This window comes from Staurois parvus, unplaced genomic scaffold (genome assembly GCF_062004578.1).
Source record: "Staurois parvus isolate SC_StPar_1 unplaced genomic scaffold, SC_StPar_1.0 ptg000361l, whole genome shotgun sequence".
NCBI classification, from domain to species: Eukaryota; Metazoa; Chordata; class Amphibia; order Anura; family Ranidae; genus Staurois; species Staurois parvus.
In genome coordinates this window covers 880,213-899,434 of record NW_028318157.1, presented here as the reverse complement: position 1 = coordinate 899,434, position 19,222 = coordinate 880,213, and the positions used below count along the sequence as shown (strand labels likewise).

General features: G+C 43.4%; 2 protein-coding genes across 4 annotated transcripts; one reads left to right on the top strand and one right to left on the bottom strand.

The window, feature by feature from the left end:
* Positions 1-2,461: 2,461 nt before the first annotated feature.
* On the bottom strand, positions 2,462-15,668 carry LOC149456475 (uncharacterized). 3 transcript variants are annotated; one of them, XM_089684909.1, is made up of 3 exons: positions 15,579-15,668; positions 8,544-8,641; positions 2,462-5,351 (listed from the first exon to the last, which is right to left on the bottom strand). In XM_089684909.1, exon 3 carries the CDS (start codon positions 5,332-5,334, stop codon positions 2,890-2,892), a length of 2,445 nt encoding a protein of 814 aa, XP_089541035.1. In that variant the 5' UTR covers positions 5,335-5,351; positions 8,544-8,641; positions 15,579-15,668; the 3' UTR covers positions 2,462-2,889. The 3 variants fall into 3 exon arrangements, with proteins under 3 accessions (XP_089541035.1, XP_089541034.1, XP_089541036.1); XM_089684908.1 differs by lacking the exon at positions 8,544-8,641 and having other exon boundaries at positions 15,579-15,653; XM_089684910.1 differs by lacking the exons at positions 8,544-8,641; positions 15,579-15,668 and adding an exon at positions 5,693-6,536.
* SLC25A5 (solute carrier family 25 member 5) lies at positions 14,910-19,192 on the top strand. Its single transcript, XM_089684911.1, has 4 exons — positions 14,910-15,097; positions 17,751-18,237; positions 18,322-18,462; positions 18,678-19,192. Exons 1-4 carry the CDS (start codon positions 14,987-14,989, stop codon positions 18,833-18,835), a joined length of 897 nt encoding a protein of 298 aa, XP_089541037.1. The 5' UTR covers positions 14,910-14,986; the 3' UTR covers positions 18,836-19,192.
* The last annotated feature ends 30 nt before the right edge of the window (positions 19,193-19,222 follow it).

Genomic DNA, 19,222 nt, shown 5'->3' with positions numbered 1-19,222 from the left:
CAGACGCCAACTACTACCATGGGCAAGACCAAAGAGCTGTCAAAAGACACCAGAGACAAAATTGTGGACCTCCACAAGGCTGGAAAGGCTACGGGGCAATTGCCAAGCAGCTTGGTAAAAATAGATCAACTGTTGGAGCAATTGTTAGAAAATGTAAGAGGCTAAAGACGACTGTCAGTCTCCCTCGGACTGGGGCTCCATGCAAGATCTCACCTCGTGGGGTATCACTGATGATAAGAAAGGTGAGGAATCAGCCCAGAACTACAAGGGAGGAGCTGGTCAATGACATGAAGAGAGCTGGGACCACAGTTTCAAAGGTCACTGTCGGTAGAACATTACGCCGTCACGGTTTCAAATCATGCATTGCATGGAAGGTTCCCCTGCTCAAGTCATCACATGTCCAGGCCCGTCTAAAGTTTGCCAATGACCATCTGGATGATCCAGAGGAGGCATGGGAGAAAGTCATGTGGTCAGATGAGACCAAAGTAGAACTTTTTGGTCTAAACTTCACTCGTCGTGTTTGGAGGAAAAAGAAGGATGAGTTGCATCCCAAGAACACCATCCCTACTGTGAAGCATGGGGGTGGTAACATCATGCTTTGGGGGTGCTTTTCTGCGAAGGGGACAGGACGACTGCACTGTATTGGGAGGATGAATGGGGCCATTTATTGTGAGATTTTGAGCAACAACCTCCTTCCCTCAGTCAGAGCATTGAAGATGGGTCGTGGATGGGTCTTCCAACATGACAACGACCCGAAGCACACAGCCAGGATAACCAAGGAGTGGCTCCGTAAGAAGCATATCAAGGTTCTGGAGTGGCCTAGCCAGTCTCCAGACCTAAATCCAATAGAACATCTTTGGAGGGAGCTGAAACTCCGTCTTGCTCAGCGACAGCCCCGAACCCTGACAGATCTAGAGATCTGTGTGGATGAGTGGGCCAAAATCCCTATTGCAGTGTGTGCAAACCTGGTCAAGAACTACAGGAAACGTTTGACCTCTGTAATTGCAAACAAAGGCATTTGTACCAAATATTAACACTGATTTTCTCAGGTGTTCAAATACTTATGTTCAGCAGTGCAAGACAAATAAATTCTTTAAAAATCATACAATGTGATTTCCTGAATTTTTTTTTTTAATTCTGTCTCTGAGTGGGAATGCACCTACAATGTGAATTTCAGACTCCTTCATGATTTCTAAGTGGGAGAACTTGCAAAATCGCAGGGTGTTCAAATACTTCTGTTCCTCACTGTATATCTCTGTCTTTCCAGTCCTGAGCTTTACACAGATTACAGAGCACAGCCCTTTCTAGCACGGGCGGGGGGGGCTGATTTTCTTCTACTGCAGTTTGACCTTAACTTATAGGTCTCCACTGAACCCAACCTGTCACTAGTGAGAAGCAGTACAATGATAAGCATGATTCGTGAATACCACCACCCTTGATTGACTTGACGTGCTGCTTTTCCCTCCATCTCTATAAGCACTGCTGAACAAACTGTACAGTAGACTGCATGGGGCTCCTGATGAAATCACGTGACGTAATGCGTAGGGTACGCTGATGACGTCAAGCCGTAAACTGGAAGTGCACATGCCGCCATTTTGGATAAGGGATCTATGCACTTTGATTCAACAATTATACTGTATAGTGATCCTGTAGTGTCCCATGTGGACACTTTTAAATGTCAGTGTATTTTTTACCAGTTTTAATAAAGTGGATTTTATTTGGCTATACTTCACTATATGGAGCATTTTTTTCATATGTCTGTGGAGCATTTTTGGAGATTTTAAGCACTAACGGTGGTGAAGGTTTATGTACCAGTATACCCTCCTGGATTAAAGGGAAAAGCGTAGTTTGACCTGAGTATACGAGTCAAACCTGAAGGCAATAGTGTGTCAGAGGTGGATAAACACTAAGGGGTGACACAGGAACACAGTATATGTGTATGCAGTAATGTGATCACACAAACCCACTTAGAGCACAGTGGATTTAAAGGGACAGTTCACCTGTATTTTGAGACCATAATATTAAGGCATTTGTTGATGGTATATTTGGAACACGGTGCACAGGAGATATACCACAAAAGCACATGTGAAGATATTGGAGTGTTAAAGGGACAGTTCACTATTTTGTATGGTTCATTTGATATTTGCATACACTATTCATTTAGCACTGGTATATGCAGTTTTATGGATACTCATGTATATGTGTTGATATTTATTGTGATATAGCACATATTAATGTCACATAGCACAATTTTCTGTTTTCACTATTCACATATGCACATTGCATTTATTTAACATCATATTTGTATTTATAGTACTGCGCTGCATTTTTTTTTTTTTGATGCACGGGGCTAATACCAAATCAAAGTTTTACTGCTTGCACTTAAAAAATAAATGTAACGATTGCATAGCTTCATTAATGTTCCCCTTTTAAGTCTGCCAGGAATTAAGAATACATGATGTTTCATTGCTACAGTATATTCTATTGTATTTTGGAATATAAAGCATTGTAACACAAGGACAATGATGTACAGTACATAAGTCAGGTAACATAATCACTTATCCAACATTAGTTCGAACATGTTTTAGAGGTAAGAACAGTTACAATGATGAAACTGCAGAAGGTTCAAGTATTTCAATGACTCCTAAGTTAGGGAAGAGTAGAATATAAAGAAAGGAAACCAGTATTCACAAACACAAGAAAAAGATATTGGTGAAGAGAAGGTGGTGAAGAGCAACTTGACGAACTTCCTACAAAAGTGAGCATGGTGGAGCTGCATGTCAGTGCTAGGCTTCAAAAGTGAAAAGCTAGTAATTCCAACATCTCTCCTCATGGCTAAGTGGTCATGTCCTTCAGAACTTCTTCATATTAAGATGTTGATTTAAAACATCAGTTTCTTGCAGCCAATGCCAAGACATCCAAAAGTATGGTTTTCAAAAAATCCTGGCTAGAGGACTCGTACATTTTCTCTACCATCCAAGATTTTTTTCCCTTGCTTGTAAGGTGATGTGAAGTTCCATCTTTGGCACTGACCATTGCCTGGACTTGTTTAATATTGTTATTGTGATCCAGTGCGGCTAGCTGAGTACGTGCCACCATTCCACCCATACAGTAATGTTTGTGCTTTGACTGGTACTTCAGTTTGGTGTTGTGGAACACCTCTAACTCACCAGTGTGGCAAAAGGAAAGTTGCTTAAGATCTTTAATTAGCTTTTTGTTCAAAACAATGTCTTTGAAAACTCCATGTGCCGTTGATCCTGCTTCCAGCCAATCTGTCCCTTGGTCTTCCTCCTCCATGATCCCTGCATGGTGACATTCCTTGTATAAATCACCCGTTTGCCAACAGTGTTGGTTTGTGATGTGATAAACAATGGAAGACCACTGTTCCACAAGCAGAGCAGGATTATGTCTACATACATTTGCTGCCCACCGCAAGTGATTTTTAGTTGCTGCAACCCATTTAGACAATTGAGCACACCTAGCCTTCCGACTTGCTACAGCAATTTTATTCCCAATCAATTTGGCCACATGCCATATATCAAATTGGTGTATGAGGAAACTGTAGTGGTCTTGTAATAATTTCCTGATTGACAAGTGCTGATCTGTGAATACTATTTTTATACTGATGCCTTCATTAAGTAATCTATCTAGCGCAGTTTTAAAAGCCTTGTTCTCTAATGCAACAGCACTACTGCTAGGCTTGACTTGTTCTACCTGAAAATCAATTATTTTTTTTGAGTTGACATCCATAAAACTGTACATACAATAATTTGCAGAGTGACAAGAATCACCAACAATGGCTACTGGTTGCTGACCTAAGGACGCCAAGGTCTCCCTCCGATTTAGCTGCCAGTGGTGGTTAATTGTAGGAAAAACAAACAAGTCTTGATTTTTGTAATGACTTGACTTGCTTATGCCAAAAATATTTAGCAAGCTGAAAAAACTTTCAAATTTTAAAAAATTAGATCCGCTACAAACAATTCCCGCAGATATCAACAGATTGCCAACAGGTTTGCGTCCAATCATGGGCTGACTCCGCCACAGCTGAAAATGATGCCTGTTAGAGCAATAAGCAGTAATAGACATGGCTGATCCAACACGGTACTTTATTATGTCAGTTATATTACCCTGGCAAAATCGATCAGCTTGACATTTGCAGCACTTCAGTAGTTTGTCTAAACATGATTCAAAGACAATCAGCTTCCTTTCAGTTACAAAATTGGTGGGAAGAGATTCATTTGCTAAAAGAATGAAGGAGCTGTCTAGATCATCAGGATCAATGTACAGTTCTTTATTTCCCTGCATGTCATGAAAGACCTGTTCCTCTTCTCTGGCTATTGGCCGGTAGCTTTCATCCAATACAACTCTTTTTGGATTACACATCTCATCAGATTGTGACCTTTCAGTTACTTTCCGCTCATAGTCAGTGGCACCACCACATTGTGAAACACCAGGAGCTGAAAAATCTATTTTTTTCATTGGAGTTACAAAAAACTGTCCCGTAGAACTTGTCTGAGTTTCATTCATATCTATGTTTTTAGGCTGTTGAAAAGATGGGTCTTCCGATAACTTAGGTAAGCTTACAAGATTGCATTGAATGCCAATGGACCGATGTGGGGGTCTCCTGAAGACTTGAAGATTTTTATCTTTCATGCCCATTCGTTTATCAAACTGTGTGTGTTTGTGAGTTTGTCCCGGGAAATATTCAGTGGAAGTATGTATGCTGCGAGTTAATTTTGCTTTATGTGTTTTTTCTACTTTTTCATTTTTGCGGGCAAATGAGGTTGAACTATCCACATCAGGTGTGGACCAGGTTTTGATTTCTTCCACTGCTTGCACCCCAATTAGTTCAATGCAATTTACATACTCATAGCTTAAAGGCAGAAATAGATCAGGCCCTGTACAAGGTTCTTGCATCTGTTCAGAGGATACTGAAACAGCATTGGTCACTACAGTTTCAGAAAGTGTTGTTGTTTGGGAAGAAGAGGCAATTTCAGGACTATCCTCCTCTAGTCTTCTTTTCTTTGCATAAGTATGCTCAGATTCACTTTCTGCATCCAAAAACAAGGAGGGAAGGGCATCCTTTTTCAAAAAATAGCTAGACCCTCTCAATTCATATGAGTCCTGAGTGAAATGTTTAGAACATATTCTATAAGCTCCAGTTTTGTTAGCCAAAATCACTCCAGAAAGACTATACACCGAATCTCCTTCATGACCTATACGAAACAGCCAACGACTGATCATTTCTTGGTCTCGAGGAAAAGAATGCAGCGTATGTTCCTGCTCTTTTTTCTTACTGCCAGACTGGCATCCCCGTACGAAGCAGGATGGCATGATGTTAGCGTTGGATCCTGCAAGAAAAATTACCAAGAAAAAAAAATGTTTTTATTCTCGTTTTATGACCTATTTGAATAGATTGGCAACAAACAATAAAATAAAGAGAATAGAATAGCAATAAAAATGAGCGCTCTTGTGGGTAAGCAGCTGAACACTCAAGGAAACCAAACAAAGCCTTGTGAGAAACATATAAAAATATGTGCAGCGCTAATCAATGAATTGTAGTAAATAATAATAAATGTCCCAAATAACATGAACATAAAATAATGATAGTCTCTAGATGAATATATCATGATCTACAGCTTTCAATCCAGTGGTGGTGCTCCAAATGGTAAGGTAAAAATTGGGCACTCACCAGAAGCGTAATTAAATTACGCAGTGTGTAAATCAACATAGATCCACTTCAACGATAAAGGACCGGACTGGAACTCAGGGTAGGTTCTCCTTCAAGGTGGTATGGGTGTGAGCCCTCAATGGATGTAGGTAGATCCAGCTGGCCAGAGGTCCCTTTAAGGGATAGGTGGGTAAAGATGCCTGTTTACAGGTGCTTCCCTCTCTGGGTCTGGTGGACAGGAAACTGGATCACAGCAGGGCTTTATGGATAATAAAACTCCTCAAGGGAGACCAAGGAGAGTGCCCATAGTGTAGTAATTTTGTCAAAAATTTATTCAGTTAAAAACGATTCCATAAAACAACAGTGACAGTAGCATCAGATATGGGAAAACGACTGACCATCGAGGATCTAATATGGCTGCCGGGCCTTTACGTGGCACCGGCAGCGTGACGTCACAACGTCCTAGGCTCTACTGACGCGTTTTGTGCGCACGCAAATCTTCAGAGGCGTAGGCTAAGTGACGCCATGATCGTAGAGCCGGCTATTTATATGGAAGATGGTGCATGCGCACTGAGTCAACGCCATTTTGCTGGAGTCCGAAAGGTGATAAAAATCTGTGCGCATGCGCAACGCCATTTTGCCATGGGTAAAAGAATCTCACAAAGGGATATATTGCTAGATGCCCGTATTTAAAACTATAAAGGTGCGTTAATATGTGTATATGATGGTAAGTATATTTGAAATGAATATTTTATATTATTTTAGTTTTTAGTTTTAGGAATTTCATCCAATTATTATTAATTATGATGATCTATTCTATTTATTGGATTTTGCACATTCGTGTTATGAATCGGCACATCCCCACTGTCAGTAGAGAGATCTGTGCTTACTAACACAGATCTCTCTCCTGTCACTTGCTCCGACAATCGGCATATATAGAAACCAGTGACATCACGGGTAGGCGAGTGCACGCCCCTTACCAGAAAAAGCAGAATCACGTATATACAGTCATGGCCGAAATTGTTGGCACCCTTGATATTTCTCCAGGAAATCATGTATTTCTCACGAAACGTATTGCATTAACACATGTTTTGCTATACACATGTTTATTCCCTTTGTGTGTATTGGGACAAAACAAAAAAAGGGAGGAAAGAAAGCAAATTCGACATAATGTCACACAAACCTCCAAAAATGGGCTGGACAAAAGTATTGGCACCCTTTCACAACTGCGGATAAATAAGAATGTTACAAGCATGTGATGCTCCTGTAAACTCACCTGGGGCAAGTAACAGGTGTGGGCAATATAGAAATCACACCTGAAAGCAGATAAAAAGGAGAGACGTTCACTTAACCTTTGCATTGTGTGTCTGTCTGTGCCACACTAAGCATGGACAACAGAAAGAGGAGACGAGAACTGTCTGAGGACCTGAGAACCAAAATTGTGGCAAAATATCAACAATCTCAAGGTTACAAGTCCATCTCCAGAGAACTAGATTTGCCTTTGTCCACAGTGCGCAACATTATCAAGAAGTTTGCAACCCATGGCACTGTAGCTAATCTCCCTGGTCGTGGACGGATGAGGAAAATTGATGAAAGATTGCAACGCAGAATAGTCCGGATGGTGGATAAGCAGCCCCAAACATGTTCCAAAGACATTCAAGCTGTCCTGCAGGCTCAGGGAGCATCAGTGTCAGCGCGAACTATCCGTCGACATTTAAATGAAATGAAACGCTATGGCAGGAGACCCAGGAGGACCCCACTGCTGACACAGAGACATAAAAAAGCAAGACTACAGTTTGCCAAAATGTACTTGAGTAAGCCAAAAGCCTTCTGGGAAAACGTCTTGTGGACAGATGAGACCAAGATAGAGCTTTTCGGTAAAGCACATCATTCTACTGTTTACCGAAAACGGAATGAGGCCTACAAAGAACAAAACACAGTACCTACGGTAAAATATGGTGGAGGTTCAATGATGTTTTGGGGTTGTTTTGCTGCCTCTGGCACTGGGTGCCTTGACTGTGTGCAAGGCATCATGAAATCTGAGGATTACCAAAGGATTTTGGGTCGCACTGTAGGGCCCAGTGTCAGAAAGCTGGGTTTGCGTCCAAGATCCTGGGTCTTCCAGCAGGACAATGACCCCAAACATACGTCAAAAAGCACTCAGAAATGGATGGCAAAGAAGCGCTGGAGAGTTCTGAAGTGGCCAGCAATGAGCCCAGATCTAAATCCCATTGAACACCTGTGGAGAGATCTTAAAATTGCTGTTGGGAAAAGGTGTCCTTCCAATAAGAGAGACCTGGAGCTGTTTGCAAAGGAAGAGTGGTCCAAAATTCCGGGTGAGAGGTGTCAGAAGCTTATTGATGGTTATAGGAAGCGACTGATTTCAGTTATGTTTTCCAAAGGGTGTGCAACCAAATATTAAGTTAAGGGTGCCAATACTTTTGTCCAGCCCATTTTTGGGGTTTTGTGTGACATTATGTCATATTTGCTTTTCTGCCTCTGTTTTATATTTGTTCCAATACATACAAAGGGAATAAACATGTGTATAGCAAAACATGTGTTAATGCAATACCTTTTTTGTGTGAAATACTTGATTTTCAGGAAAAATATCAAGGGTGCCAACAATTTCGGCCATGACTGTATATATGTAATTCTGTGCAGCCGGCCTGCACTTTAGCAACAGTATTACAGTACAGTGGGTGGTCATCAAGTGGTTAATTGAACAATCTAAAGTTAGAAGCTGATTGGCTACCTTGCAAACTGCACCATATTTTGCACTCTTCAGTTTTAGTAAATCAATCCTAATGCATGCTAAAAAAAATCTCAATAAAAAATAGTGGCAATCCTGAACCTGGAGGGGATGAATTATTACCTGTTCATAAAGGGTGATCCTCACTGATAGCAAGTGTTATTTTCATTTAATGTCAGCAATACACTTGGACAGTACACTTGGGGTGTCTTATATGAAAGCTGCAAAAGACAGACAAATGATACAAGGGATAAAAAAGGTAACACCATGATTTACTAGCCATTGTAGTATCACATAAGATCAAAACGTATAATACTGCAGCGCTACCCGAGATACATCAAATACAACAAATTACATCCAATATGGAGAGTTATATGCAATTTTATATATCTTTTATGTGAGTGTGTTTTTAACCCTTTTTATTGTAATAAATCGCATACACAGAGCACTATTAGTCTTCCTTCCTATTTTATGCCATTCCCATGACTGTAAATTGTGGAAGATGTGTGCTGGAAGTAATTACTGAAGATAGATCTGAATTGTGTGTCCAATACAGAGGTGAGCGGACCAACATAACACTGGGTGAAGTGTATGTTAATATTTAAGGAGGAGGGTCATTACCTATATTATCACAAGATTCTGGCACATTGCACCACAGATTTTTTTGTTTTGTACTTATCATTCACCTTTGGTTATTGCATGGTGTGTGAGGATATTTACGTGTTTCCCCTATAATTTCTGGGGGTCTGTGCTGATTTGTGCACTTTTTATGCAAGTTTTATTCTATGCAAAAATTCAGTATCACAACATTGGATGTAAATTCATGTATAGAGTCATGGCCAAAAATATTGGCACCCCTGCATTTCTGTCAGATAATGCACTTCACCAAAAAAATTGTTGCAATTACAAATGTTTAGGCATTCTCATGTTTATTTCTTTTGTTTGTATTGGTATGACACAAAGAAATGGAGAAACAAAAAGCCAAATCTGACACATTCCACACAAAACCGGACTGGACAAATTTATTGGCACTTTCTCAAAATTGTAAGAAATAATTTCATTCCACGTTTGTGATGCTTCTGTAATTTGTAATCGAACTTACCTGCATCAATTAACAGGTGCTGACAATATTGAAATCACACCTGCAACCAGTTAAAATAGTGAAAAATTGACTAAACCTTTCTGTTGTGTGTCTCTGTGTGCCAAATGGAGCATGTAGTAGAGAAAGAGCAGCAAATAATTGTCTGAGGATTTGAGAACAAAAATTGTGGAAAAGCATGGACAATCTAAAGGTTACAAGTCCATCTCCAGAGATCTTAATGTTCCTGTGTCCACTGTGCGCAACATTGTCAAGAAGTTTACAGCCCATGGCACTGTAGCTAAAGACGAAAGAGAAAAATTGATCAAAGATTGCAATGGCGGATTGTTCGAATGGTGGATAAAGAACCTCAATCAACTGCCAGACGAATTCAAGCAGACCTTCAGGCACAGGATAAAACTGCGTCAGTTCACACTGTACGTCGCCATCTGAATGAAAAGGGACACTATGGTAGGAGGCCCAGGAGGACCCTGCTGACACAAAAACATAAAAATGCCAGCTTGGAGTTTGCCAACACTTCCCTGAGGAAGCCAAAATCCTTTTGGGAGAATATGCTGTGGACACACGAACCAAAATTACAGCTTTTTGTAAAGCCCATCATTCTATTGTTTTCAGAGAAAGCAATGAAACCTTTAAAGAAAAGAATACAATCCCTAGTCAAACATTGTGGAGGTTCACTGATGTTTTGAGGTGGCTTTGCTGCTTCAGGCACTGGATGTCTTGACTGTGTGCATGGCATTGTGAAATCTGAAGACTACCAAAGAATTCTGGGATGCAGTGTAGGGCCCAGTGTCAGAAAGTTGGGTCCCCGTCAGAGGTCATGGGTCTTACAGCAGGACAATGACCCAAAGTACACGTCAAGAAGCATCCAGAAATGGTTTCAGACAAAGAGCTGGAGAGTACTGAACTGGCCAGCAATGAGTCCAGATCTCAATCCCATAGAGCACTTGTGGAGAGATCTCAAAACAGCAGTTAGGAATCCTTCCAATCTGAGAGACCTGGAGCAGTTGGCGAAGGAAGAGTGCTCCAAAAGTTCAGTAGAGAGGTGTACGAAACTCCTTGATGGTTACAGGAAACGATTGATTTCAGTTTTTTTCCAAGGGGTGTGCTACCAAATATTATATTGAGGGTGCCAATAATTTTGTCCAGTCCATTTTTGAGGTTCTGCGTAGAATGTGTCAGATTTGGCTTTTTGTTTCTCCACTTTTTTTGTGTTATACCAATACAAACAAAAGAAATAAACCTGAGAATGCCGAAACATTTGTAATTGCAACAATTTTGTAGGTGAAGTGCATTATCTGACAGAAATGCAGGGGTACCAATATTTTAGGCCATGATTGTATGATATATCTCGGGTAGCGCTGCACTATTTTATGTTTTGATATTGTACAAGGGTGTTGTGGTCTCACTAGTGTATGCTTGCTGCTCACTTTAGGGAGTTTACTGACTACTCTGATTTTTTTTTTTTGTTTGATTCTTTGTGCATCACAGAATAAACTGGTATGCGATTCCACAAATAATGTTTATCAACATTAAAGTGATACTAAAGGTTCAGATTAAAAAAAAACATGTCATACTTGCTCTGTGGAGTGGTTTTGCACAGAGCAGGCCTGATCCTCCTGTTCTTGGGTCCCCTGCTAGCACTCCTGGCTCCTCCCCCCTGTGGGAGCAAGCCTACTTGGGTGCTCCCATAGCAAGCAGCTTGTGTTATTACCAGACACAGATGTGATCAGAAGAATGTAAAGAACATCATATATCTATATTTTTTAATTAGGCTTAGTGATACTTTGACTTGCTGGTAAAGTAAAAACATGTATTTACTTTGTATCAATGGGCAATTTGATAGATGGTGTATACAGCACATACACAGCACATCCAGTACTGTAATAAGTACAACCCCAATTCCAAAAGAGTTGGGACGCTGTGCAAAATCTACATGAAAATAGAATGCAATGGTTTGCAAATCTCATAAACCCAAATTTTATTCACAATAGAAAATCAAAAACATGCTCAACTGTTCTGGGTCTTCTTTGTTGTATTTTTATTTCAAGATGTGCCAAATATTTTTAATTGGTGAAAGGTCTGAACTGCGCGTAAGGCCAGTTAGGCACCCGGACTCTTCTATTACGAAGCCATACTGTTGTCATAGATGCAGTATGTGGTTTAGCATTGTTCTGCTGAAATATGCAAGGTCTTCCTTGAATGTCTGGATGGGAGCATATGCTGCTCTAAAACCTGGATATATTTTTCAGCATTGATGGTGCCTTTTCAGATGTGCAAGCTGCCCTTTCCATACACATTAATGCATCCTCATACCATCAGAGATGCAGGATTTGAACCGAGTGCTGATAACAAGCCGGAAGGTCACTGTCCTCTTTAGTTCAGAGGAAGTGGTGCTTATGGCTGCCAAAAAAAGTCAAATTTCGATTCATCTGACCACAGAACAGCTTTCCACTTTGCAACAGACCATTTTAAATAAGCTTTGGCCCAGAGAAGACAGTGGTGTTTCTAGATCATGTTCAGATATGGCTTCTTCTTTACATGATAGAGCTTTAGTTTGCATTTCTGGCTGGCATGGCGAACTGTGTTCATGGATATTGATTCTGGAAGTATTCCTGAGACCATGCAGTGATGTCCATCGCAGAATCATGCCTGTTTTTTGATGCAGTGTCGTCTTGATGGTTCAAGATCACAGGCATCCAATACTGTATTTCGGCCTTATACAGAGATTTCTCCAGATTCTCAGAAATCTTTTGCTATTATGTACTGTAGATGATATATTTATAGTTTGTACAATGTTACTTTAAGCAACCTTATTCTGAAATTGTTCAACATTTTTTTTAGACGCAGCTTTCCACAGAATGGTGAACCATTGCCAATCTTCTGAGACACGATGACTCTTCAAGATGTTCTTTTTATATCCAATCATGTTATGGACCTGTTGCCTATTACCTAATTAGTTGTAAAATGTTCTTCCATCTCTTCCTTGTTAGTACCATTTTCTTTGCCAACTTTTTGTTGTCCTGTTCCATGTGTTTTTTTTTTTAAGGCGTGCTGCTGTCATCACTTTCAAAATTACTTTAATTTTTTTCTTAAAAGGTTCCCAGTTTAAACATTTAAAGTGAAAGTTTCCTGATAACTTGATAAAAATAATGTTCTTTAGCAAGGAACATACATTCCTAATTATTCTACCAAAAATCAGTGTGCGCTGTAAATTGCCTCCAGCATTCTTGCTGGAGGCTGCCATTTTGCTGAAGCCGAGATCCCCTAAGCAGCAGTAAATCTTTAGGCTGGCAGCGGATTGGTGTCTACACTTTAGGCACAGTACTGAAAAATAGAAAGCAACTGAGCATGGGCAGAGCAGGGTGCGAGGATTTTAAATATTATAGGAACTTATTGTTAATGTTTTACATAACTATATATACCTGCAAAAGGCACCAGTCTGAACTGATCTAGCAGGACTGCATTTTCTGACTAAAATTCCACTTTAATGTGTTTTCTATTTTCTACTGTGAATAAAATATGGGTTTTCGAGATTTGCAAATCATCATTCTGGTTTTAGGTAGATTTTACACAGCTTCCGAACTACTTTGGAATAGCGGTGGTATGTATATACTGGCCCTTACTTTGCCACTCAGCAGGAGGAAAAAAAATGTCCTGACCACATTGGTCGTCCCTGCAAGGACCACAATAAAAGGTCTCCCGTTTGTTTGCTTAGCAGTGACCCATTTGCTTTGATGGCGGACAGCTTGGCCCACTCGCTTTGATGGCGGACAGCTTGGCCCACTTGCTTTGATGGCGGACAGCTTGGCCCACTCACTTTGATGGCAGACAGCTAGGTTTGCCATAGCAGGACGGGGGCTGGACCTGCAGTATTCTATTCTAATAGCAGGTCAGTCCTGTGGGATGTAGGATAAAGCTCATTCACATGGGTAGGAAAAAAAAAGCACTGCCTTTAAATACCCATAGTTCTGTGCACATCTAAATGCAGAACTATAGTAATCAATGAGCCTAGGGCCACAAAAATTTGCAGATCTTAGGCCTGGTTCACACCTATGCGATTTTCTGTATCTGTGAATGTAGATGTGTTTTCTGGTTGCCTGGATCTGTGGAAAAATAGCCATAGCTCAAAGATGCACTAAAAATGCAAAACACAGTGCGTTCTTGATGCATTTTACCTGTTGCCGGCCATGCTATAGCCAAACGACAGCTACAGCATGGTTAGCTAGTTCTAGCAGGGCGGCTGTTGATGTCCTCCCAAATCACCGCACCCTGTCCAGTCCCGGAGCACACTCTGTGATTGCTGTGTCCTTCAGTCACAGATCACAAAGCGAGGTGAAGGGCTAATCTCAGTGGCCCTTTACCATGTGATCAGCTGTAAACACAAACGTCTGTCTTTTCCTTACGTGCTGTGACAATGTGAGGAAAGGAGAGCCGGAACCGGTAATTCTCACAGCCACTTTTACACTGATAATCAGTGCTGCCTGTCAGTGCCTCCTATCAGTGTCCATCTGTGAAGAAAAATTACTTTTGTGAAATTTTTCTGTTACGTGTTGCATGGCCGTGCAATTGTCAAGCGTGACAGCGCTGAAAGCTGAATATGGGTCTGGGCAGGAAGGGGGTGGAAGTGCCCGGTACTGAATTGGTTAACTGCTTGGTGCCTCCTGACACTTTATAGGGTTTGCAACTTTGGGATGCAGGGATTGGGGGTCAGGTGACCTTTCCGTGGGGGGCCGAGAGTGCGCTCTTGGCACGTTTGCTTACATTGGGTACATAAATCTGCCTGCTTCCTCTCGGTGGTGCGCATATTTGCATACTGTCGGTGCCAAGGAGTTAAATGGAAGTTGTGTTTTTGAAAACCGCCCCAAATATGCAGCAATCCAAGAGTTGTACCCCTCTGACCGGTGAGGACTTTGCATGGGTATCACACAGGGCCTCCTGCCAGCTCCATCCTGCATTGTGTGCAGACTCTAGGCCTCGTGTGTGAATGAGGCCTCAATGTCAGGGCGGGACCTCCTAGTACAGAGAAGATACTCCGGTCTATGATATCACCGCCCTCCTCACACAGCTCTGCAGTAATAGTCGGTGCTGGACGACGGGGGGGAATCTATATTAAAGGGAACTCCCGGCTCTCACTGACCCTCACAGTCACCGGATGGAGGGCGCCGGTTGGAGAATCTCTGTACTTCCGTCTCCTAGCAACTCCCTCCTTCCCCCACGTCACCGCTAACCTTCCTCACCTTCTCCCCTCCCCCTTCTTACCTCCCGGTGATGCGCGCGCCGCACAAATGAGACGCTCTGTTCCAAGTCCTACATTCCATCCCCCTGACCCGGCCAATCGCAGGGCTCGCCCCGCCCTCCCCACCACCCGCGCCCTATAAAGCCGGCCATTTCATCGGCAGACTTCCCAGCCCTCGGACGCTCAGTGCTGCAGCAAGAGCCACTCTACCGAACACCAACCGCCATCATGACCGACGCAGCAGTCTCCTTCGCCAAGGACTTCTTGGCCGGTGGTGTGGCCGCTGCTATCTCCAAAACCGCTGTAGCACCAATTGAACGAGTCAAGCTTTTGCTGCAAGTAAGGAATGCCGGGGGGGGACGGGGCATCGCGGGGATGGGAGGGAACGTTGCTGTTCACCCCGGGGTCAGGGTGCCGGTAATCCCGGGAGGAGGGGATGCGGGGCGGAAGGGCGGCCATTGATTGTAATCCGGTGCAGGCCCCGGTAATCCGCAGTGTCCTTGTCCTGCTCACCTATCACTGCCCTGGATTAGTGGGAGGGCGGATCACGTGCCCATCCGATCACTGATTTTATTTAATCTCCGGATCGGCCGACTCCGCCACGTCCCGGCCAAGGTCGCAGCAAGGAGACGGCCTTGTACCCGGTGATCGGGATGTCAGGCCGCTATGGAGGATTGTATGGGGTCATACGTGTGATCGGGGACGTGTCCGCCATTTTTTATTGATTATGCCGCCCTGCACCGGCGTCTAGGACAAAAGGGCACTGCAACGGCCTTCCTCTATGGGGAGGCCGCCATGGCCGGCCTGTGATCGGGGCTACCTGTGCGGAGATCCCGGGGGCCGATCCCTGTCCTTTCCGATGGCCGGCCGGCGATTGTGTAATGATTTCCCGGGATTCTCCCCGCCGCTCCGCCCCTCCCCGCACCACGTGTCACCTGCCGGCACAATGAATGGGGCGCTGGGAGGGGCTCTGACCCGGAAACTCGTGCCCTTCCCCCGCCCCCAATGTGTCATTACTGCCGTCTTTCTTATCGAGGCCCCGGGGGAAGGAGTGTGCTGAGGCCGGGGTGGTGCAATACTGCAGCTGATGGCAGGCAGGAGACTCCTTCATAGACGGCGGCCTCCATCGTCCTGTATTCGGGAGTGAACAATGGCAGTCCCTGCAATACAGGCTGTGTGGTGTGATAGGCCCAAGCCTGGCCATACATTATACAATTTGTCTTTAGAACTTCATGTAATATGGAGTCATGTTGTATGTTAGCAGGCAGGCCTGGGCACTACATAGGTGAAGGCAGTTGTCTAATGTACGGCCGTCCTTAGCCTGGGCTCACATGTGCACTGTAGCATTCACCTTTTAGGCGCACCCCCATTGTCCTCCCTCAGATCACACTTTCATGAGAGCGCATCAGATGCAGTATGCAGGACTTTTCATGAAAATGCGCATTCTAATGGAGGCCCCATGGCATCAGTGCGATCTGGCGCGGCTGCCAATGTTAAATCAATGACACCTGGAAACAGATTGCAAAATGCAATGCGATTGCCTGAAATCGTGAATCAGCTGCTGGAAAAATCAGTCCTGCACCTTTTTGGTGTGGATGCGATTTGAGCCATCGAAAGTGTATGGCTGAAGGCATCACATGTGGTTGGCACAGAAATGCAGTGCGATTCTTGTGTGAATTACATGCGGTGTCCCACGTGAGTATGAACCTAGACTTGGGCTGAAGCTGGGTGTACATGCAGAAGGTTTTGTTCAACCAGCAGGTTGAATGAAAAACAGATTTCCCCATCCATGCACGTGAAGTGGATGCAGGGATTCCCCCCCCCCCCCCCCCCCCCAAGTGTGCAGGAATGTTCCGCCTCCCCCAATCGGAGCATACAGATCAGTGCTGCAGCAGCTGATCAGATGCTGGTCTTCTAGCAGGACCGTTCAATAGAAGCCAATTTAATGTCCAGCTTCTGTTCAACGGACCGGATAATCAGATTGGGCCAATTCTTGCCAAATTTTAATACTTGCATATCTAGCGTAAGTTTACAGGTGCTCCTCTGAAAAGTGGTGGGTTGCTTTATGAGGTATGGCAGGAAGTGAAGAAGTGATCTCCCCCTTTCCCCATACTGCCGGTTTTATCTTCTGAAAATGCCACAACTTTGTACACAGTACAGCCCCATTCACACCAAAAAAACTTGTGTAGTAACGTCTGCCTAACACCTGTACCCTATCTTGATCCAGCAATGTCCATGAGAGCCTCGATTCTCCAGGGACTCCTGATTGGCTGAGGCAGCAGTGGGAGCCAATCAAGAGGGGGCAGGGCCAAGCTGCGGCTCTGTGAATGGACATGCAGAGCCATGGCTTGCTCGGGTGCTTCCATAGCAAGTTGCTTGCTGTAGGTGGGGGATCTGACAGGAGGGAGGGGCCAGGAGCGCAGGTAGGGGACCCAAGAAGAGAATAGCGGCTGCTCTGTGCAATACCACTGCACAGAGCAGGTAAGTATGACTTCGTTTTTTTTTTATCACTTTAAATCTTGCTCTTGCTGTTCATCGGTTCAGAGAGATTCTAGTGCTGTACAGCTGCTTGTCAAAACTAATGTGTACTGCCCTGTGCAGATTACATTGGCGAGATTGTATTGAGCATGCATGCTCAGGCCTGGTGGAGGAGACTGGTTAGCAACTGGGGAGCACCAAGGAGGCCACATATTTCACTGGATTGCAGACTTCTGGGACACTGGGAAATTTGTAACATGACTTTCCACAGCCTGGTCTGCTCCAGTGCATTGAATGAAAGCACGTTAACACACATTGCTTTACCACAGCCTATTCCTTTGTATGGGCCGCCTAATGCATTATGTATGCAATGCTTTTGGCAGCACAACACACAATGGTGTGCATTGGGGGTGTCATTTATTATTTGCCCTTTTGACGTTATTGGCTATTTCTAGGATGTGAGCTTTTCCTATAGTTGGAGTATGTTCTTGATGTTTGTTCTTGTCTCTTCCAGGTCCAACATGCAAGCAAACAAATCACAGCTGACAAGCAATACAAAGGAATCATGGACTGTGTTGTCCGTATCCCCAAAGAACAAGGTTTCTTGTCCTTCTGGCGTGGTAACCTTGCCAATGTGATCAGGTATTTCCCAACCCAGGCCCTCAACTTTGCCTTCAAAGACAAGTACAAGAAGATCTTCCTTGATGGTGTTGACAAGAGGACCCAGTTTTGGCGTTACTTTGCTGGAAACTTGGCATCCGGAGGAGCTGCTGGAGCCACCTCCTTGTGCTTCGTCTACCCACTTGACTTTGCTCGAACCCGTCTAGCCGCTGATGTTGGCAAAGCTGGCGCTGACAGAGAATTCAATGGTCTTGGTGATTGCCTTGTTAAGATTTTCAGATCCGATGGGCTTAGAGGCCTCTACCAAGGTTTCAATGTGTCTGTCCAGGGAATCATTATTTACAGAGCTGCTTATTTTGGAATCTATGACACAGCTAAAGGTGGGTGAACTTGGAAACAGCTGGTTTTGCCGAGTGTGTGTATAGAGTTCTGAGCTTGTAACATAATGGTGTATTTTTCTACAGGCATGCTTCCAGATCCCAAGAACACACACATATTCGTCAGCTGGATGATCGCTCAGACAGTAACAGCAGTGGCCGGCTTTGCCTCTTACCCATTCGACACAGTGCGTCGTCGTATGATGATGCAGTCTGGAAGAAAAGGAGGTAAGCGGTGACTCTTCCCTTCTAAAATGAAAGCTGTGTATACCTAAAGGGATGTCCTGTGAAATTGTAGACCTGCAGTGTAATAACAATGCAAGTTTGGCCTAATACATTATTGATACAAGGACCCTACATGGTTTAGAAGCTCAGATAACATATAGCTAGTCTTGTACCTTGCAGTGTTACAATCATGGATTAAACAAACGTTTCTCTTGCAGCTGAGATCATGTACAGTGGCACAATGGACTGCTGGAGGAAGATTGCAAGAGATGAAGGTAGCAGGGCTTTCTTCAAGGGTGCCTGGTCCAACGTGCTCAGAGGAATGGGTGGTGCTTTTGTCTTGGTCTTGTACGATGAGCTCAAGAAATACATCTAAGTTTATCCCTGTTCAGATGTCTGTGACCTGGCATGCTGTATTATGTAACATACCCTGAATGTTCTGGACTTTCTATTTTTTTTTGTCAAACACACCTTTTTATTTATAAAATGTAACTGGTAATCTTACTGGTTGATATTTGGGGAAAAAAGTTTATTCCATTTCACCAGCTTTCCACATTAACATAAATCATTCCCTTATACCCACTTACTACCAGTGGGGCCTGCATTTGTAGTGCACATCTGACAGTAGGTGGGCTTACTTGATGGGACTCAATTCAACGTTCCTTTATTTTTTATTTCTGTCATTCATGTTTTTAAATAACCTAGGTTGGAGGAAATAAAAAATATGGATCTACCTGTTCTGTGTTCTTTTTATGGCTGTGAA

What these genes read in the sequence shown, in the direction of transcription:
- LOC149456475 (XM_089684909.1), bottom strand. Translation starts at nt 5,334, where the DNA reads ATGCCATCCTGCTTCGTACGGGGATGCCAGTCTGGCAGTAAGAAAAAA.
- SLC25A5 (XM_089684911.1), top strand. Translation starts at nt 14,987, where the DNA reads ATGACCGACGCAGCAGTCTCCTTCGCCAAGGACTTCTTGGCCGGTGGT. An exon ending in AATCTATGACACAGCTAAAG is followed by an intron (nt 18,238 to 18,321) that starts GTGGGTGAACTT and finishes ATTTTTCTACAG; the next exon opens with GCATGCTTCCAGATCCCAAG. An exon ending in GCAGTCTGGAAGAAAAGGAG is followed by an intron (nt 18,463 to 18,677) that starts GTAAGCGGTGAC and finishes TTTCTCTTGCAG; the next exon opens with CTGAGATCATGTACAGTGGC.